Here is a 20,868-nt window from a genome sequence, read left to right as displayed (position 1 = left end):
CTGATTTTTTTTTGGCTTGTAATTTCAGGCGCTGGCTTCAACGACAACAGCCAACCTTGTCTGTGTTGTTTTTCAGTTACCCAACTGAACACCACCAAATAAAAACTCTTGTCGTCCCGCCTTGTATCCTGTCAATGTCTCTCTCACACAATCTCTCTCTGGTCCCCAGTCGCGCAATGATCCCTTCTTCAGATGATTTGGTCCGTGTCCTGTCTTCGGCCGGCCAAAGCTGGGCGGGGAAGAGGTCGTGGGGGATCGGATCCCGGAGTTGGGCCTTCTGAAAATGCTCGAGTAATGCAAACTGCGGAATCGCGGTAGCGGGCGGGACGCTGGGTGGCCGTGTCCGTGAACGGGGTAGTGGATGGATGGTCCGGAAAGGGGATCGGACGTTGCTCAAGGCGGCAGTGGTGGTGGTCGTCGTCGGTAGTGAACGCAAAACAGCGAAAAGCCGCGGAGTGGTACGGGCAGCAAGCAAGCAAGCAACTCGACCGAGTGGAAGCTGATGTGAGCGAGGTTTCGTTCGGCGGCTCCGAGTCCGTCCGTGATCCGTCGTCGGGGGTTTGGGGACTTTGTATGACGAGAAAGACGTGACGTTGGAGAAGCCGGCCTGCCGTTGGTTCTGTTAGTGATGATGTGTGTCGTCTCTCGAGATTGGATCGTTCGGCGGAGCATGCAACAGCATGATGGCGGCGGCAGGTGCGCTGGAATGGTGTGAACTCTGGGCTACTGTAGCACAGTATGGTAGCATCCGCACCCAATGCTCCAGCCGAGCCCAAGTCCAGCGCCAGCTTCCATCCACTTTGGTGAAACGATTTCACTGATCGCTCGATCGATGGCAGCTGTTAGCACTGTCCGTCCAATCACCTGTCTGGGAGATAAGGGAAATGCCACTCTAAACGTGGGGTCTATCCGTGCCAATTGCTCCGGCGTCGCTTTCTTGGCGGGTCCCTTTTTGCCGTGACCTTTGAGGTTCTCACCAAGAGAAAAAAAAAATTGTCTCTTGTCCGTGAAAAGCCCGACCCGACACCGACACCGACGCACAGGATACGTTACCTACCTGCCAGGGAGACAAGCGAGCGCGGGACCTGCTCCGGGACGAGATTCGCTAGGAGCATGTTTCCCGGCTGTGATGTATCACATACCAAAAGCTACCTATCCGAACGGAAACTCGTTATGTAGTCACCACCGACACTTGTTGTATTGTATTGTCTTCACAATGAGATCTGTCCATAACTATTAGACGGACTCAGCTACCTAACTACTTGGTCAATCTGATAACTCCAATCTCAGCTTCATCAATGACAATTGTCAAAGCAAGTGGCCGTGGTGGTTCATGCCAATGACCGGAGGTGCAGCATAATGGCTCATGTCACTTAGACGAGCTAGCATGAGGAGCTCTGACAAAGCCTTGAGTTGTGAATCGAGCTTTGAGCCTGTGAATCGAGGTAGCAGTAATGGCTAAGTAACAAGTGGAAGCCCAGCAGGCCCAGCCGTCCAATCCAAACACGGGTTGTTGTCAAGGGCTTGCCGGCATGGTCATGTACTTGACCCTATCGTCAGGTCTTGGCACCCCGGCCTTTTCTCCATGGAACCTTTCCATGAGCATCTACAGGATACTTTTTGCATGAGCACGATATGGATCCCCATGGCCGTTTCCTTCTTTTCCCCTTCTTCCGTCTTCTCTTCAAGTCTTTGGCGATGGAGTTGAGAGCGGAGGGGCTTCCCAAGGGTATGGAACAAGGTGTCCTTCAAGACGGTTGGTATATCGGGCCATGTAACTGTTAGTGTTTGTTAGTGCATTTCGGCAGCCAACAGAAATGCACTAGCTCCAAGCCTCAGAAACGTCACCCAATGGCTCTTGAACCGTGGCAATTGGTGGGTACGGGGTACATAAGCTTATCTTTTCATGGGAAAGGTTTGACACCTTCGGAATGAATGCCGTCAAGTGCGAGTGGTCAGAGAAACGTTGAGGGTATCATTTGGGTTGGCTATTCTACAAACTAGACGTACATACGCACACTTTCATCACACCGTTCTTGAGCTACAGGTAGCATTATGGAATATGACATAACCAACAAAGACACCAAGGACGGGGGCACCTTATCCAGTAAATCAGTATCGGTCCCGTCTTCCCCGGTCCCAGGCTCTTGAAGAGCCTCCCGTCTTAGCATCTCGGGTGGCCTTCTTCTCCTCTTTGAGCGTCCTAGCTTTCGCCAGAGGATCAATCACCACCAACTCTTCCTCCGCCTTCTTCCGGTAACTGAGGTCTTTCCCGAGCTTGTCAGCAGCAAAACTCAACTTGTGAGACATCCAACCTTCATCACCGCTATCCTCATTGTCCTCCACCTTGTCCCAGGCCTTGCAGCTTTGACAGTTAGCAATGAAGTGTAGATCGCACACTTTTTCCTCGTCTGCTTGACCGTCTTGTTCGCCATTCTCTACATCTGGATTCACCGCAGGCTGGGCCGCATTCTTCTCTGGTGGAGCGGTTTCAATCTTTGCCTTGAAAGACTTGAGCAGGTCCAAAGCCTCTTGCTCTTCCCGGGTGGGATTGCTACTTGCACCTGGCCGGCGCTTTCTCCCGCGGATGGCTGTATCCGGGATCAGTTGCTCCAAAGCCGACTTCTTCTTATCCTGCTTTACTGGCTCTGAATGGATCGTCCTTTTCATTGACGCTTTGAGTGCCGCAATCTCTTCATTCGTCTTTTCAAGGAGGGACTTCTTCTTGGGTTCTTCAGGTTCTGGGCTCGAATGCTCGCTGTAGTGCTTCTTGGGCGGCTGCTCTTTCTTCTGAGCAACCGGCTGTGGGCTTGGACTCCTGCTTTCCTTTACTAGTTTTGGCTCTGGCTTTTCTTCCCGTTTTGATACATCCTTTGCCACTGGTTTGGCGTCCTTTTTGGCAGATGACTTTTTCGAGGCGCTTTGCTTGCTTGAATCGTCTTGGTCAAGATCCGCCACGATCCTGGTATCAAACTTGGGTTTCTTGGGAAGAGGAAGCTCTTCTCCATCCTCATCACCGACCTCGTCTCCAAAGCTGAGTAGCTGCTTGCCGCCTTTCCTCTTCTTCTGCTTCTTCTCGGCGGGAGTGGGCCTAGAAATTTGCTGTGGTCTGGGTTTCTTCTCCCTCTTCTGCATGTCATCGAAGGGGTTGATGAGGATCTCGATACGCGTGATCTTGATGGGATATAGGGGCCGCTCACCGCCCTCTTCCACCTCGGCCTCTCCGATCTTTGCCAAGTTGTAAATCGTGTCGCCGGCCACTCGACCGAACATGGTATTTTTCCCCGTCAGCTCGTCCGCCTTGCCGAGCGTAAAGAAGAACTGACTGCTGTTGGTGTCTGGTGCCCCTTCGTTCGCCATACCCAAGAGACCTCTGCGGTTGAACTTGAGGCGCGAGTGGAACTCGTCCTTGAAGTTGATGCCATGAGGTCCCGCATTCTTTCCCCTCCTCTGGTCCATCGGCCATGGGTCGAGGTCACCGCTGAGCGCGCCATTATCGTAGATCGACTCTCCTCCATGACCGGTGCCGCTGGGATCACCACCTTGGACGATAAAACCAGGGATCAGGCGGTGGAAGATGGTGTTGTCGTAGTAACCGTCGAGTGCAAGCTGCAGAAAGTTTCGGCATGTCAATGGCGTTTGCTTCGCGAATAGCTCGACGGCAATCTCGCCCTGTGTTGTGTGAATAATCGCAGATGCCGTCGGTTGCGGCTCGAGGTTGTAGATGGCCGACATGGTGATGAGGTTTGCCGCGCTCGGCTCGGTGTGTGATTACGCGGTTATGTTATTTTGCGGCCGGCGCATGCGATTATGGTGTTTTGAAACTGGAGTTTCGGCAAAAGAGTGGTGTTTTGGCGTCGACGCGGCAAGTGCTTGCGTGGTCAAGGCAAGTTCAGTTCATGGCGCAAACTGAACTGAATGAGTGTGGAACTCTTTTAGTTTGCTGGATGCAGTTCAGCCTCAGCTTGAGACGACTGGACGATCGCAGTTGGACGCGAAGGGAGGTTGGAGGTTTTGTGGAAGGTGTGGCGGTGCAACGAATGTTTCGAGCGGGGGAGCTGGAGTGAGTGTGTTTGGACAGCCAGACCCTTTGTAAGGCGGGAACTGACTGCCCACCTGAAAGTGGAAGCACTGTCAGGCCCTGCGGATGACGGATGCGGGGCTGCCCTGTCACTGCCCGGGCTGTACCTTGGGAGTGCCCGGCCCGCTGCCTGCCAGGACCTGCCCGCTATACACTACAGGGCACCGCAGCGCAGTTGGAGGGCAGGAACTTCCTGGCCTGGAATGGGCGCTTCGCGTTGTCACTTGTCAGCCAGCGGCCTCATCAGCCTATCAGTCCAGGCCAGGCCGAGGACGGGGACTCGGAGCTTGGTTGCGTTGCAACTTCGAGACACCAACATACATGTTACGCTACCTTGGCTCCCATCTCCATCCGCCAACCTCATTCTCCTCCATTGCATTCAGCATAGATTCCGATCTTTATCCTGAGCCGGCCTCGAGGTCTTGAATACCGACGTCCGCACTCTTCCACAATGGCCGACCCCCGGGTACCGTCGTCATACAACGTGACGCCCAGAATCCGCTACAACACCGTTGGTGGTGTCAACGGCCCTCTCGTCATCCTCGACAATGTTGGTCAACCACCACTTCTCTTCACCGCAATGGGCGTGTCTAACAACTGCCGCAGGTCAAATTCCCTAGATACAACGAAATCGTCACATTGACCCTCCCCGATGGAACGCAACGCTCCGGTCAGGTTTTGGAGGCGCGAGGTGTGTTTCCCTCTCGCCATATCTTCTTGTGCTTCTCTCTGATCAACAGCTGACAGTCATGATGTTCTACAGGAAACCGCGCCGTCGTCCAGGTAGATCACCGCGACACAAGTTGGCAGACACGCGAACAATGCGCTGATATCATGAACAGGTCTTCGAGGGTACTTCCGGCATCGATGTGAAGAAGGTGAGGCAGATATCCACATGGGACTAGCGAACAAGAAACTGACCAGGAACAACAGACCAAAGTCGAGTTCACCGGCGAAAGCTTGAAGCTTGGTGTATCAGAGGACATGTTGGGCCGTATCTTTGATGGTTCCGGCAGGGCGATCGACAAGGGTCCCAAGGTGTTGGCCGAGGAATATCTCGACATCAACGGCAGTCCTATTAACCCCTACGCCAGAGTAAGTACCTTGGTTGCTGAATTGCCAAGGCCGGGGACATTGTGCTGACAAGACATAGGAATACCCTCAAGAAATGATCTCGACGGGTATCTCTGCCATTGACACCATGAACTCCATCGCTCGTGGTCAAAAGATTCCCATCTTCTCGGCCGCCGGTCTGCCTCACAATGAAATTGCTGCCCAGATTTGCCGACAGGCCGGTCTCGTCCAGCGCCAAGGTATCACGAATAAGGGTGTGCACGATGGTCACGAAGAGAACTTTTCGATTGTCTTTGGTGCCATGGGTGTCAACTTGGAAACCGCCCGTTTCTTCACGCGCGATTTCGAGGAGAACGGTAGTTTGGGCCGCACCACCCTCTTCCTCAACCTTGCCAACGACCCGACCATCGAGCGTATCATCACCCCCCGTCTCGCCCTCACGACGGCCGAGTACTACGCCTACCAGCTCGAGAAGCACGTCCTGGTCATTCTTACCGATCTCTCGTCATACTGCGATGCTCTCCGTGAGGTCTCGGCTGCTCGCGAAGAAGTACCCGGTCGTCGTGGTTTCCCGGGTTACATGTACACAGATTTGTCGACCATTTACGAGCGTGCCGGTCGTGTGGCTGGCCGCAACGGCTCCATCACGCAAATTCCCATTCTCACAATGCCTAACGACGATATTACCCATCCCATTCCCGATTTGACGGGCTACATTACCGAGGGTCAGATTTTCGTCGACCGAGGTCTCCACAACCGTGGTATCTACCCTCCCATCAACGTGCTGCCCTCTCTCTCGCGTCTGATGAAGTCGGCCATTGGTGAGGGCATGACCCGCAAGGATCACGGTGATGTGTCGAACCAGCTGTACGCCAAGTACGCCATTGGTCGTGATGCCGCGGCCATGAAGGCTGTGGTTGGTGAGGAGGCCCTGTCGAACGAGGACAAGCTTTCTCTCGAGTTCTTGGACAAGTTTGAGCGCTCGTTCATTGCCCAGGGTCCTTACGAGTCTCGCACCATCTTCGAGTCTCTGGATCTTGCGTGGAGCTTGCTCCGGATCTACCGCAAGGACATGCTCAACCGTATCCCCAAGAAGATCATCGACGAGTTCTACTCGAGGTCTGCGGCTGACCGCAAGGGCAAGGGCAAGGACAAGCCTACGACCAAGGATACCAGGGACACGGCGGCGCCCGAGGAGGAGAACCTGATTGACGCATAAACAGCATGTTGGCTATGAGAAATGTCGGCGTGGTGCCCGGCGAGTGTTGGTTGATGATGATGATTTGTTGAGTTGTGTTTCGTGTGTATCTCAAAGACATGGGAGTTGCGCTTTTGCTGCGATATTGTAGATTGGAATTGAACAGTATCACGCTTCATTTGTCCCTTAGATGCTGAACCCCTTGACAGGATCACATCCATGTGGTATAGCACTACACACACTCAAGACTGCCTGTAACGAGACCATTCACTGCAACAATGAGCGGAACAAGGAGAGCTGGATCGGGAAGTCTTGGCATGGCTGAAGCTAGAGCTTGTTCGGTGGGGAAGAGACGGCTGGCGACCCCGCATGGTTCTCCAGGACGCCACAGCCGCGCCAATGGGGATTGGAGACGGACTCCATCATCTGATGGTTCGCTTCTGCACGACGTCATATCCGTGATTTTACCCCGGGATGTTTGGAGAAAGTAAACAACATCAACATCGAGGTTTAGGTTGGCTTCACTGTTCCTCTCGCGGTTACTGTCAGTCAAAAGTGTGACATTGAGAGAAGCAGAGTTAATTTCAAGTCGATTCTTGGTAAACAGCCAAGACATGACACGAACAAGCAACAACACCAAAATCTCAACGAGACAAGGCCGATGATCTGCTCCTTGCCGAGAGTCTTCCATGATAGGCACCTGGCGGAGAATATATCACAGAAGTTGCAAAGAGGCGCCGAGATCCACCAATCACGGTACAGCCTGCATATTAACCGTTGCTACGAACCGAAATGCGAATACCGGCATGCGACTACTGACTGCATGGTGGTGAGTTGAGTTTTGTCACACAAAAAGGCTGGCATCTCGTGGGCGTTTTTACGTGCGGAGGAGCATGGGGCATTTACCTACAGTATGTAGTGTAGTATCCTGCCTGCTACATAGGTAAGTCAGTCTTGTTGCCGGGTGCAGATCACATTCCTTTTGTCTCGGAGAGTGTGTGATCTGTACCCCAACAAACGCAGGTGTGTGTAGTGCAGGTGGAGAGCAGAGAGGGTAGGGATGAATATCATCCAGGAGTTTTACATATTGTGTAGGAACTGGAGATCGGATCGCTTGGTAGCTAAGTACGCTACCTCAGAGGTGGTAGTTTACCCCAGATTCATGGGGTGCTTGGGTGACATCCAACGTCTCCTCGAGGCGGTCACCAACCTTCCTCACACGTACCTTGCTTGCTCGTCTCCTCGATGTTCAATCTAATGTTGATCCGCACCAACGGGGGGACCGCATTGACCGACGTGGTCCTGTCTCAGCTGCCAATGGGTGGGTGGTAGGACCTTGAGTTTTTGTTGATATTAATTTCCTTCCTCCCTTTTTTATATCTATTTTTTTTTTTTTTTTTCCTCGGCCTTCCCCTCACTCTGTGTTTCCTTTCTCTCTCGTCGGGTCCCCTCGTTTTATTTTCTCCTTCACGGGTGCTACAGGTCCAGTCTCTCAAATCTCACCCTCCAACAGACATCACCACCATCACCGGGACTCTCACCGAAATGCGTCTCCACGCTCTACTCCTACCGGGGGCCCTCTCCCTCGCCGCAGCAACACCAACAACAACCTCATCAAAACCCATCCCCTCCCCCGACGCCAACGGCAAATACTGGCTCAACACCACCCACCTCTCCCTAGCCTTCATCCCCTACGGCGCCTCCATCACCAACCTGATCCTCGCCGACAAACACGGCAAGCCTCTAGACATAGTCGGCGGCTACGACAACGCGACCGCCTACACCCTAGACGCCGCCCACCCGCACTTTGGTTCCGTGCCAGGTCGTTATGCGAACCGAATCAAAAACAGCTCTTTTACTCTTTTCCCCGATTTTGAGGGTGAAGAAGTAATAACCTATCACGTCACCCCCAACGAAAACCCCACGCCCGATCACCCCAAAGGAGTCGACACCCTCCACGGCGGTCCAGACGGATGGGACTACCGCAACTTTTCCGTCGTCGCCTACACCCCCGGTTCATCAATCACGTTTAGGCTAGTCGATCCAGACGGGAAGGAAGGGTTCCCAGGGGAAGTGGTCAGTTACATCACGTACACTGTTTCGGGAAATAGTACATGGGATATCAACATGGTGGCGATTCCCACGACGAAAAAAACGCCCATCATGTTGAGCAGTCATACGTATTGGAACTTGGACGGGTTTGAGCGCGAGGATGCGCTGGATCATGAGTTGTGGATGCCGTTTGCGGGCATGAGGGTGGGTGTGGATGGGATCTTGGTTCCCACGGGGGAGATTCTCGCGAATGAGAGGGGGGGTGTGAATGATTTTTGGAGTCGACCAAAGAAGATTGGGGAGGCTTTGACGGAGAAAGGAGAAGGGTTGGAGGGGAATTGTGGGACTGGTTGTACGGGTTATGGTGAGTTTTTTCCTCGTTCCTTTTTCTTTTCTTGGTTCTGTTTTTTTATCCGTGACTGAACTGAACTGAACTGACACATGAAAACCAAAAAAAAAAAAGATAACTGCTACATTCACTCCCTCCGCTCCCCGTCCTTCGACGACTGGCGCCAGCCCTCCCAAATGGTCGCCCGTCTGTCCTCCCCTCACAGTGGCATCAAGCTCGAAGTCTACTCGGACCAGGACGCGTTTCAAATGTACTCGTGCAACCAGCAAAAAGGCGACGTCCCCCTGAAATGGACTCAAGGCACGGACGAAAGAAGGACCATCCCCAAGTATGGATGTGTGGTGCTGGAAGTGCAGGATTGGATTGATGGTATTAATCACCCTGAGTGGGGACGGACGCAGAAGCAGGTCTTTGCTCCTGGGGGTGATCCGTATGTTTTGCAGGCTAGGTACGTTTTTGGGGTTAATAAGTGAGACAGTCAAAACAGGACAGGGAGATGAAGAGACATTGGAAGGAGATTATAGTTAGTTTAGTAATGATATGTGAATATGATCCAGTTAAAGACCGGCTGGCTGCTCATGGATACTATGAAGTGTGAAACGATGGTCAATGGTGGAAAGTGGTGTAGTAGTATTAAACCGAACGCGGTGAGGACGGAAATGGTATCGTAGACTCTTCTCAGCCTTCATTAAGGAAAAATAGTATGCCAAATAATAATTATACCCAGTCAAGCCAGCCGGCATGCCTGTCCCATTCTCACCAACCATATCTGCCTCTCTTTTATGTCCCGATGCATCCTATCCCATCCCATCTCATCTTTCACTCACCACCTATAGCAGCTTTTGAGTCAACCCGTCTGAGTGAGCCTCCCTGCTGCTGGCCCTCGAAATTCCGTTTCTCCCTCAAGTGCTCATAGGTTTCCATCTCCCAGGCATAAGTATATAAATCTTTATTATATATATCCACCTCTCTCTCATCACTCATCCTTGTTTTCCACTTTCTGCTCATCATCAACCAGGATGACAACAGTCAAAGCAGCCGCATACGCCTCGCGGATAGCGCAAGCCATGCTATTATCACGTCAGTACAACCTCCATTTCTCCACACCAGAATTGGAAGAAACTCACCAAGTCTTCGAAATATCAGCAACCACAGCACTCAACCCCCAATGCGCGCACCACGCCCTCGCCAAGACCTCGTTATCCGGCACCCCAAACGCCTCCACCACCAGCACCCGCTCATTATCCTGATCCTGCCCAGTGTGGTCCGTCGCCGTCGTCGTGCGGCCACCAGCGCTCATGATATTGCTCCCCTTCTTACTTCCTCCTCCCAACCCGTTACTCCCCAACCCAAACGACTTGGGCCCACCATGTATCATACCGCTGCCGTCCAGACTCGAGTTGATGCCTCCGTACACCCCGTTCCAGTCGCGCACATGCACTAGTTTGTCCGCTCTCACGGACTCGTACACGTAGTCAAAGAACAACGGATGCGGCCCGTCGCTGCACGGCCAGGCGTGCACAAAGTTCACGTCGAAAGTCAGTCTCAGAGGCCACGAGTTCCCATCAATGGCAAAGTGGATGCTGGCGTCAAACCACTTCGGGCCATTGTCGCTGCTGGTGGCGCCGCTGGTGATGGAGTGCTTGCTGTCGTTGGCGTTGGACGGGCGGAGGTGGAGCATTTCGATGCGGACGAGGTCGGTCAGGTAACCGTCATAGTCGTAATCTTCGTCCTCGTCCATCTTGGGCGCTACGAGCTCGTATTCCTTGACGGGGAAGACCTCTGCGGGAGGGCCGAGCGGATCGGAGCGATCGTTCATGGTCTTGACGTCCTCCGGGGTAACGGTTTGAGAGCGGGCGGGCGGTTTGCGCTGCCGGATGCGCGCTATTTGTGCGCGATCGAGGTGCACCGTTGGACGCGCGGGGCCGACCCAGCCGCCGATGGAAAGGCACGTAGGGGCGAGGACCTTGCCGACGATGGAGGCGGCGGTCCAGTAGGTGTAGCTGCCGCGGTATTGGAAGCCACAGTGCGGGTGAATGTGGGTGAGGAGGGCGAGGTCGTCGGTGGCTCGGTCGGGGTCGATATCCACGAGGGAGTTCATGATTAGGAAGGGGAAGGTAGTGCCGGGGAGGATGAGGCCGCTGAAGAAGGCCATGGCGTGCGAGGATATGTGGCCGGTGAGGGTACCCTGGGCTTCGTGCTGTTTGAGGCAGGCGATGGTCTCGGAAAGATTGGGCCACTTCATCATCTGGATAAATCGCTTGAGCATGCGGACTTGGCGCTTCTGTAGCTTAAACCGAAGACGAATCTGGTCCGGTTGCTCTCCAATGCGGTCTACGCGGATGTTTTCGCGCCAGCGGCGAGCAAGAGCAAGGTTCCATTGTATGCTCGGTGGAATCTGGGCAACAAGCTTTTCTTTTGCTTCCGCAAGGTGTAAACCGGAGTTGATGCGTAGGTCAAGCTCGACACTAAGAAGAAGCTGGTGGAAGAACTTGTGGTAGGTCGGAGCATTCGCAAGTGAGTTGTCGTAGATAAACTTGGTGGCGACCTGGTTCTTGGGCAAGGTAAAGTCGATCCAGTCTGGTCGGGATAAAACCATGATAAGATCGGTTATTTGCTTGTCCAACGTCTTGTGGGGGCTCAGGTACTTGTCGGGGTCTCGGAGAAGTCGTCGGTACAGGTTCTTGTACATGAGATCCTCATCATCGTCCTCCAACCCCCTTTCCAACTCCTGAAGCCTCTCAAAGATGCGGTCCAGCGTAATCTCTCGTGGTGCTACGCCGGAATCCCGAAGTGGTATTGAAGGCGGAATAACGCTGGCTAACGATACCCAATGGTTGAGTGTAATGGTTCCTGCACGTTTTCCAAAGCAAAAGGCATAGCTTGGCTGCTCAAAAGTCTCCCATGGGTAGTTTGCGTAACCGGACCCCTCTTTCCGTAGAGTCATGAGCTGGGTCATGGCGTCGTGCAAGTTGGCGGCGTCGGTGTCATCGCCATGATTCCCTGCAACGGTAGCGTAAAGAGTGTAGCAATGATCGGGAGCGTGCGGTATAGGCCGCCTATGACCTCTGAAAGCCGGAGCACCCCTGGATATTAGCTGCATCGCCTGGGCCAAAGACAGCTCTTCCTCACTTGACATGCCTGATGGCGGCCAGTCGGTAAGCGGACCTGGATCATGACGATGGATCTCGTAGTCACGGCCTTTCCCCTTGCCATTCGCGCCGGGCCGCCTAGGTCGGCGACGATCGCTTGTGAACTCTGTAGGCAGATCCGATCTCCTTCGGGGTATAACTGCGTCGCCATCACTTGCTGTCCTCCTATGACCTGCTTCCTTTGTTACCTGTACAAGGTGTTAGGTCTGTAGTCATATCTCGAGGTGAGTGATTGTTGACTGACATCTTTGAAGTTCCTGATTGCCGTGCTCTTTGCACGAATCAGATTCCAGAGACTCTTCCTCTTTGACTCGGCCATCGCTTCGCTCCTCCCCCTTCAAGTGCCACTTGCGCCTGTGTCGCCGGCAGAAGTTGTTATGTCTGGTTTCGCGATTCTTCAAGGGCAAATCCAAGTTGAAGGCTCAAGGCAAACATGGCACATTCGGATAAGGCGCAGATCAAGCAGGCTGAGTCCACAGGGGTGTAGTAGTAGTAGTGTCAGGTCTGGAGAGTCTCAAAATGTTGAGTGAGGCTGAGCCGCGCATGAGACGCCTCATGAAAACGCAAAGTGTTAGTCCGGTATCAATGGCGTATAGGGACTATATGGCTACGACGTGAACCGTATCGAGTGAGGATAAGTGGCAGCGCACTTGAATGGGTGATTGGACGAAAGCGATGGTTGAGATGACAGGATGACGAAGTCGGTTCAGTTGGTTATGATGAATCACCCGATGACGGAGTCTCTCAGCTGAAGTTGGACAATCCTCTCCAAGAGTCGCGATGGACAGTCAGTGGTGTTTGTTTGTCGTTATGTCAAGACCTGACAGGAGCCAAGAAAGATCGGAGCTGAGGTTCGAGGGGTAGGTAGGTATGGAAGGGAGGGAAGAATGGCTGAGACAAAAGGGCATTTGGAAGTTGAAACAAGCAAGAGAGAGGCAATGCAGGTCTCGTCGATGCAAAGAAGCCGGCGGCGGCGATGGTTAGCGCTGATAGTGCAGTATCCAACTGATTCCCCACGATGCCCTGCCGATCCCCCCGGTTCCATTTCCAGCCATTGGACTTTTACGTTCAACTTGCCAACCACTCGATTATTATTGGAGCCACAGGCCACAGGAAGCCTACACTCGCTAGAGGTACTCCCTCACCACTGGTAGGTAGAGGTACCGGGGCACTCGGGATCCATGGAGCGGGAACCTGGGCTGGGAACGGAAGTCTAGACGGGGAACAGTCAGCCCAATGCTGCCCTGGGGAAGGCTGCTATTTCTAGGCCATTCCAGTTATAATCCAATCAATTGCCTTGTCGCCTTTCGGGAACTGGTGACGCAGCTGCCCATGTCCAGCTTATCGTGTACCACGTATGTAGTGAGATATGGAAGGCATGCTCAGGGCCAATGTAGAAGAAAATAAGTGCTTCCATGTTTGGGCATTCATCTTCTCGGGAGCAGAACTGCACGTTGCCGGGAACAATTCCCTTTTCAAGTCGTTTGCTTGTTTGTCTATACCTAGGTCCTTTGCTTGCTTTCCAGGCGATTCCCAAAAAAGACTACACACGGGCTCACCCAAAACCAGTGGTCGTGTGTGTACTGTTTTTTGGGCTTACTTGCTTACAACAGCTGCCCTCTGTTTGTACGGTACTGCGTATATACGGTATTGAATTGATGGCACGGCGTTAACATTGAAAGCAGTGATGGTTCATGAGAATGCGACAAAGTAAAACTAAGTGGTGTTGTAATGTTCATCTCTTTGGCAACATTGGATGAACAGGTGATGACAAACTGACATGGAGAAGATAGTACTGGAGTAAGCTGTACCCAGCACAACGTCAATGCCTCTACAGAGAGTAAGAATGGACTGAGCGTTGAGGTCGTTGCGACTTGTAAGTGTCTGTAACAAAGCCATCTGGGGTTGGGGTTAACGGTGCGGAGCGAGTGGGTTGGCGCTATAGTGTGGGGGTGAAATTACAGACTCACCGCCTGCTAGTGCAGTGGCAGAATCGATTAAGTCCAGAAATTTTCTTGACCAAAAGTGCAGGCGGCTTGCATTCCCCAAGGTCCCCCTTCCCAAGTAAACAGCAAGTCAGACACCGTACAGTTCTTACTTGCAATCATCATCATCCAAAATGGCCCCAGTAACCCGCAGCAGAAGGGAGACAAAGAGTGAGTTCTATAAACAACGTCCCATTCTGAAGACAAGTTCTTTGTCCAAATGGAAATCTTGCGACTGAAGCTAATCCCTATTCACCATAGCCACCGAGTCGCCCGCCAACAAAAAGTCCAAGGCTTCTACCCCCAAGTCCGACAGCAAGAAGCCTGAGAAGAGAAAGGCCACCGAAGATGTCACCCCCGTCGCTGCCAAGAAGCAAAAGGCTACCAAGGACACCGTAGCTGCCCCTTCGCCCAAGCCCACACCCAAGACCGACAAGTCGACATCCAAGACCACCCCCAAGGAGGACAAGAAGTCGGCACAGAAGCCCGTAAAGGAGAACAAGAAGGAGAAGAAGGAGAAGCCGGCACAGAAGGAGAAGAAGACCAAGGAGCCAACACCCGAGCCCGAGGCGCAAGAGCAGGAGGACGACAACGAGGAGGAAGAGGAGGAGCTCGACAACGAGACCCAGGCTCTTGTCGAGAACCTTGACGGCGACGACAAGGAGGAGGACAACGAGGAGGCCAGCAAGCAGATCAGCACTTTCAAGAAGGGCCAGGATGTCGGCAAGATTCCCAAGAAGAAGACCAGAGACGACAAGGACGCCAGTGCTACCAAGGGCAGCGGCAAGCGCGGTGTCATGTACCTCGGTCGCATCCCCCACGGTTTCTACGAGCACGAGATTCGCGCCTACTTTGGCCAGTTCGGCGAGATCACCAGACTCCGCGTTGTTCGTAACAAGAAGACGGGCGCCAGCCGTCACCGCGCTTTCGTCGAGTTCGCCGACGCCGAGGTTGCCGACATTGCCGCCCGCACCATGGACAAGTACCTCCTCTTCGGCCACATCTTGACCGCCAAGGTCGTCCCTCCCGCACAGGTGCACAAGGACCTCTTCAAGGGCGCCAACCGTCGCTTCAAGGTTATCCCCTGGAACAAGATGGCTGGCAAGCAACTCGAGAAGGCCCTGCCTGAGTCCAAGTGGCAGGGTAAGATCACCAAGGAGGAGCAGAGGCGGGCGGCCAGAGCTGCCAAGCTCGCCGAGATGGACTACGAGTGGGAGGCGCCCCAGCTCAAGGCCGCTGAGGCCAAGGAGCCCGCGCTCCTGACCGCTGCTGAGGAGGAGCCCGTCAAAGCTATCGAGGTTCCGGCGGCTGCTGAGGAGAAGACCGAGGAGAAGGCTGAGACCAAGGAGGAGGAGACCAAGGAAGAGGAGGAGCCCAAGTCGACAAGGAAGCGGGCCGCGGCCACTCCCAAGAAGGCTGCTGCTACTCCCAAGAAAGCCGCTGGCACCACCCCCAAGAAGGCGGCTGCCACGCCCAAGGCGGAAGCCACTACGCCTGCTAGGGCTACTCGCTCTACCCGGAAGACCAAGGCTTAGGTAGCCAGTACTCCGACGAGAGCCACGCGGTCGAGCACGCCGGGTCGAGCCACCCGGTCAATGACGAGCACACGGGCCAGAAGAAGGGCTTGAAGAGAAGATTATGGATGGTGATTCATGTGTGAGGTCAATCAAGCAAGGGATGCCCACGCAATTGTACGGACAGGTTCAGGAAAAGCGCTACATGATGTTTGTTTTACCACCCACCTTCGGGCGGCCAGCTGGTTAACTCGGAATAATACCCCCGGTTAGGTCATCTACATAGTCACAAGTTACTGTGCGGGAAAAGGAAAGGGACGCCAGGCTTGGGATCATTTGTTTTTTTAACTTGTTTCTTTATTGTTGTTGTCCATAGAAGCAAATTTTCATTTTCTTTCATTGCATGGGTTTCTCATCAAAATGTATATGTTACATGTTTGTGTGTGTGTGTGTGTGTGTGTGTGTGTGTGTGTGTGTGTGTTTGGGTTTGGGTTTGGGTTTGGGATGTCACATTGTCTGATTCCATCAGCATAGTTGGACACAAATTTCGATGTTGTGTACAAAAACACCACATCTTTCCGTATGCAATGGATGAAGTGCAATGTGTGTAATATAGTTCTAAGCTGTAGGTTTGATGTACGCACCAAGCGAACCTGAACAAGACCCATTAGGAGAAAAAAAGAAGGCCGATCAGGATTATAAAGCGCGCTGTGAAAATCTGTTCTACTTCTTCCTGTCTTGCGAACAGAGTCATTGAGTTCTTTTTCTAGAAAAGAAAAAGAGACAAATCCGACAGGTGGACATCTTCCCAGCCGAAGCTGGAAAAACGTTACCTGCCTGCAGGCGAAGGGGAAATATGTGAAGAAGAAAAGGAGAGAAAAAGAAGATTCCGAAAATTTGCGGACGGATTGGCTCTCTTTTATTCTACAGCGTGGCTCGTGCGTTGGACCTGGATGTGGGTCGTGCGTTCGCACTTGTACTAACTTTCCTAAAACTACGATTCTGCACGATTGGTGTGTGTTTGTAAGTTACGGTCACTTAGCCGGAATGTACGCCTTTGTAACGACAAGACGTCACTCAGGAATGTGAAGTCGACGTTCCAGAGTGCCGCAAAGTGAAGGGATAATTGTATGTCTATCCAAACAATGCTTTGTTCCCATCTATAACGACTGGTTTCAGAAAGAAATTAAGCAAATGGAGCTTCATCGCAAGTGAGGAACAAGGAGCCTTCATGTTGGCTCCTATGTCCACTGCCGTCAAGGTACCTGCTCATTCAAGAACACACATGAGGAGGTACCGTACCGAACCAAACTGGACAGACCAGCCGAGATGTCAATAAGACAACTTCCGGTGTACAAGACGGATGCAACCGCCAGAAGACAGCCAGGCACTCGTATCCAACAACCAACAATTATATTGTGCGAGGTGCCGAGCTTCAGAGGGTAGGTAGTCTAGGTAAGCTCGGTAGGTACCTGGCTAGCTATGCTGGGACATGGGGAAGGTACTTAGTGGTGGGTGGACATTGATCAAGCGCGGGGTGCAGGGCAGTGAGAAGATGGAATGCCGATCTGCAAGCTGCCAGGTACCTCCAAACCCCAAAGATAGACGAGACAGGAAACTGGCTGATGAAAGTTCCCACTGATAGACTGCCATTGGAAACAGGAAGAAGAGATGTCCGTGGGGCTGAGTTTGTTGTGCGAGTGTTTCATATCATCTCAACGTCCCGTCAGAGCTCTTTTTATGGAAGGTTTGGAAATGAGTACACGCGTCCCCGAGTGAGTGAAGTACATACAAGACACGCCGAGAATGGAAGGGTGGAAGCATGAGTGGTGGCCAGGCACCACAAAAGCTGGACAAGGAAGAGGTACCTCAATAATTCGGAGTAAACTCCACTGCAACAAATTCCAGAGACGGGCAAGGGCAAGCATCAGAACCAACGGGCAGATTTTGGAGTCCGGGTCGGTCCCAAAGCGGCAGTTCAGGGCAGTGACACTGACAGGACTCGAACGGAGGACAATCCGCCCTCCCCGTCAGCCCCGGCTTTGCCAGCATTGTTGTCATGTTGTAAATTTCACTCTACACGCCAAAAGGACTGGGGAGCCAAACGCCAACCACACCTTTGGTCTTTTGGCAACCGCTTGGAGATTGACAATAGTGTACTACACCCTGTCGTCGCAATTGAACAAGTGGAATTGACCATGTCGCCCTCGGCGCCGGTCACCAAGGCCGCCCAATCGGCTGGCCAAGGTACGTGACGTTGCCCCGAATCTGGACCTGCTCCTGTCACAACCATCCACGCCATCTCCATTCGCTTCTCGCGCCCATGGGGTCCCCCCGCCCAATGTAGTGTACCAATTACCCTGCACAGCACTAGCTAGCATGGCTGGCCAGAGGTCCGGAATGGTACCTAACAGGACAGCTTTCTGAAACGATTTGGGCTCGGGATGGAAATCAAGTACACCCTTCTGATCTCGTTTTCGACTGACTGACGCCTTGCCATCTGCCGGCAGTCTCGTCGTCACCCGCGCCCTCGCCCGCCAACAAGAGGAAGAAGAACAACAGCAACAACAACAAGAAGAAGGGCGCCGCCGCCACCAGTAATATCAAGGCGAAGCCGAAGGAGGGCGGCGGGAGCAACACACCAGATGCTGCACCAGATGCCGAAGTCCTGTCAGACCAACCACCAGCACCACCAGCACCACCACCACCACCACAAGTAGAGGCAGAAGCAGCGCCAGCGGCTGAAAGAGCAGAGCATACTGAAGAGGAAACTGCTCTGCCTGTAGAGGAAACCCCGGCCTCCTTGGTATGCGAATACCCCCGACCCACCAACATTTGCTATCGTCGCTCTTTCTTCCCTCAACCCATGTTTCTTTCCAATTGCCTCCGTCATGTTCAGTTCTCTATTTTTGTTGAAGCACTGTTTGCCATGCTAGTTACAGCCGCTTCGTTTTTTTATTTGAACAACATTTTTTAATCCCCTTACTCTAATCATAATGTATTTCGCCGGCTTGAACGCTAACAAAGGACCCCGATTGGGTCTCTACAAGGGTGTACAGAACACATCACCGAAACTCGACCAGGTCGAAGCACCAGCAGAGGACGAGGACACCGACATAGAGGTACCCGCAACTGTGGCCGACCACTCCGAATCTGAAAACCCACCGCCACCGCCAGACGGGGATCCCAATCCGGCCCCGGACCCGGACCCTGAATCCGAGTCGGCATCAGCTGCCAGCCCAGCAGAGGACACGACAGCAACAACACCTGCTGCTGCTGCTGCTGCTGCTGCTGCTGCTGCTGGTACCATCGATACCAACGGACATGCTCCCGACAGCGCAAACGGTCACATCCCCAATCTCTCTACAACAACAACAACTGCTCCTACAATGTCTACTACAACATCCCCACCGCCGACGGAGGGGTCTCCAGTAACCAACTCTACTACCGCCGACGAGACATCAGCAACCACCAGCAGCACCACCACCACCAACAATAGCACAGAAACCAGCGCCAAGCTTGAAGCCATGTCGCAAGACCGCGAGGCCCTCCGTGCCGAAGTCGAGCAGCTGCGCAAGCAACTCGAGAGCATACAAAGCACCCACGACGAAGAAGTGTCCCAGCTTCGGTCCGACCTCGAAGAATCCGAAGCCGCCAAGGAGCACGCCGAGACACAGTACCAGAATCTGCTCGACCGCGTCGAGAAGATCAAGGAGACCCTCGGCGAGCGCCTCAAACGGGACCGGGCGCGCGTGGAGGAGCTCGAGACAGCCAACGAGGAGCTGCAGCAGGCGGCGCAAACCCAGGAGGAGGAAGCCGTCCGGCTGCGCGAGCAGGTGGACGAGCAGGCGCGCGAGCTTGACAGCCTGCGCAGCCGGACGAACCTGTCCCAACAGAACTGGGGCAAGGAGCGGGAGGACCTCGAGCGCGAGGTGGAACACATTCGATCAGAACTCAAAAAGACGAGCGCCGCCATGGGCGAGTGGGAGGTGATCGCCATGGAGGAGCGCAGCATGCGCGAGGGCTTGGAGGCCAAGGCGACGGACCTGGAGGAGCAGCTGGCCAACGTGCGGGAGGCATACGAGCGCGTCGCGGAGGAGAGGAATACACAGTCGCAGGCCATTGACGGGCTACAGCGCGCGCTGCAAGAGATTCAGGAGGCGCGCAAGCGCGAGCTGAGGGAGATGGTGGAGTCGAGCGAGGAGCAGCTGGCGGCGATGAAGAAGCGCGCCGAGGAGGCGGATGCGAAAGCCAAGGAGGCCCAGGATGCCAGGGAATCACTCCAGAAGGAGCTGGAGCGCACAGCGCCGTTTGAGAAGGAAGTCAAGGAAAAGAATCTCTTGATTGGCAAACTGAGGCATGAGGCGATTGTGCTGAATGATCACTTGACCAAGGCGTTGAAGTACATTAAGAAGATGAAGCCTGAGGAGACCATCGACCGGTATGTTTTGATTGCCCTTTATTCAACAACCTAACCACCCATCACCAAACTAACCCACCCACTCACCTTTCATAGACAAATCGTAACCAACCACCTCCTCCAATTCCTCTCCCTCGACCGCTCCGACCCCAAGAAATTCCAAATCCTCCAAGTAATCGCCGGCCTCCTCAACTGGACCGACGAGCAACGCGAACAAGCTGGTCTCGCCCGCCCAGGTGGTTCTGGCGGGGGGCTCGGCAGCGCCTCTTCGCTTTTACGGTTACCCACCTCGCCCTTCCACCGGACGCCCAGCTCCCCCTCCTTGAATCACGATTTCTTCTCCGACATGTCTTCCCACACCAACAACAGCAGCACCATGTCTCCCACTGCCGGGTCGGTAAGAGAGGGCAGCACAGGCGGTGGTCGTGAGTCGCTGGCTGATTTGTGGGCTGGGTTTTTGGAACGGAGCGTGGAGGAGGCGTCGGCGCAGCCGCCAAACAAAAGGAAAGATAGTACGAGTAGTACGGGCACGGGGAATACGGGGAATACGGGGGGGTATGCATAGTTGGTTTCTAGGGTTTGGTGGGGAAGAAGGAGGAGGCAGGCGGTTGGGGATATGAATCAGCACGGTAGACTCGAGGACCCTTGGTTGGGTTTGGTCAAGGTGCGGTTGACATGGGGAGGCAAAAAAAAAAAAAAGATACTAAAAGATCTATACGTAACGGTAAATATGTAATATGATAAATGGGAAAGAAGATATCTGGAAAGCGTTCATCATTAGAGACAGTGGGGTAGCGCCGTTGGACCGTCTTAGTGTAGAAAGGGAACAACGAACTGAGGAAATGGAAAAGAGGTGGTGGCTAAACAAAACTACATTGGGTATGTAGCGGAAACTGGTAGTGTCTTACTGGATAGGAGTTACAACTAGCGTCAAACCAAAGAGATGTCAATATGCTTCTCCATGTTCTGGGTACTGGTATAATTAGTTATGAATAGCCTAGCATTACCCGGATGCAGCGTAACTTAACTGGTTCTAACATAGA

General features: G+C 53.4%; 7 protein-coding genes across 7 annotated transcripts; 4 read left to right on the top strand and 3 right to left on the bottom strand.

The window, feature by feature from the left end:
* Positions 1-72: 72 nt before the first annotated feature.
* On the bottom strand, positions 73-1,115 carry B0T23DRAFT_405762 (uncharacterized protein; the record flags this gene model as incomplete). Its single annotated transcript, XM_062839046.1, has 3 exons — positions 73-277; positions 485-607; positions 1,054-1,115. The coding sequence occupies 3 exons, from the start codon at positions 1,113-1,115 to the stop codon at positions 73-75; spliced, it is 390 nt and encodes a 129-aa protein (XP_062692194.1).
* Positions 1,116-1,955: 840 nt separating this feature from the next.
* Positions 1,956-4,021, bottom strand: B0T23DRAFT_382986 (cyclophilin-like domain-containing protein). The gene has a single exon (XM_062837371.1). It carries the CDS (start codon positions 3,733-3,735, stop codon positions 2,113-2,115), a length of 1,623 nt encoding a protein of 540 aa, XP_062692193.1. The 5' UTR covers positions 3,736-4,021; the 3' UTR covers positions 1,956-2,112.
* Positions 4,022-4,151: 130 nt separating this feature from the next.
* B0T23DRAFT_444192 (H+-exporting ATPase 57K chain, vacuolar) lies at positions 4,152-6,374 on the top strand (the record flags this gene model as incomplete). Its single annotated transcript, XM_062840887.1, has 6 exons — positions 4,152-4,631; positions 4,688-4,772; positions 4,845-4,864; positions 4,924-4,959; positions 5,015-5,176; positions 5,235-6,374. Exons 1-6 carry the CDS (start codon positions 4,533-4,535, stop codon positions 6,372-6,374), a joined length of 1,542 nt encoding a protein of 513 aa, XP_062692192.1. The 5' UTR covers positions 4,152-4,532.
* Positions 6,375-7,736: 1,362 nt separating this feature from the next.
* Positions 7,737-9,321, top strand: B0T23DRAFT_382981 (galactose mutarotase-like protein; the record flags this gene model as incomplete). The annotated part of the gene is made up of 2 exons (XM_062837370.1): positions 7,737-8,769; positions 8,869-9,321. Coding segments are annotated over exons 1-2 (1,226 nt in total), but the record flags the coding sequence as incomplete, so codon positions are not given.
* Positions 9,322-9,700: 379 nt separating this feature from the next.
* On the bottom strand, positions 9,701-12,469 carry B0T23DRAFT_175057 (uncharacterized protein). Its single transcript, XM_062832977.1, has 3 exons — positions 12,151-12,469; positions 9,882-12,094; positions 9,701-9,824 (listed from the first exon to the last, which is right to left on the bottom strand). The coding sequence occupies exons 1-3, from the start codon at positions 12,223-12,225 to the stop codon at positions 9,731-9,733; spliced, it is 2,382 nt and encodes a 793-aa protein (XP_062692190.1). The 5' UTR covers positions 12,226-12,469; the 3' UTR covers positions 9,701-9,730.
* Positions 12,470-13,915: 1,446 nt separating this feature from the next.
* B0T23DRAFT_360889 (uncharacterized protein) lies at positions 13,916-15,886 on the top strand. Its single transcript, XM_062836269.1, has 2 exons — positions 13,916-14,062; positions 14,153-15,886. Exons 1-2 carry the CDS (start codon positions 14,026-14,028, stop codon positions 15,424-15,426), a joined length of 1,311 nt encoding a protein of 436 aa, XP_062692189.1. The 5' UTR covers positions 13,916-14,025; the 3' UTR covers positions 15,427-15,886.
* Positions 15,887-17,474: 1,588 nt separating this feature from the next.
* Positions 17,475-20,524, top strand: B0T23DRAFT_382976 (uncharacterized protein). The gene is made up of 4 exons (XM_062837369.1): positions 17,475-17,652; positions 17,916-18,211; positions 18,456-19,846; positions 19,922-20,524. Exons 1-4 carry the CDS (start codon positions 17,604-17,606, stop codon positions 20,388-20,390), a joined length of 2,205 nt encoding a protein of 734 aa, XP_062692188.1. The 5' UTR covers positions 17,475-17,603; the 3' UTR covers positions 20,391-20,524.
* The last annotated feature ends 344 nt before the right edge of the window (positions 20,525-20,868 follow it).

This window comes from Neurospora hispaniola, assembly GCF_033458365.1.
Source record: "Neurospora hispaniola strain FGSC 10403 chromosome Unknown B0T23scaffold_5, whole genome shotgun sequence".
NCBI lineage: Eukaryota > Fungi > Ascomycota > Sordariomycetes > Sordariales > Sordariaceae > Neurospora > Neurospora hispaniola.
This window is presented reverse-complemented; position numbering and strand designations above follow the sequence as displayed.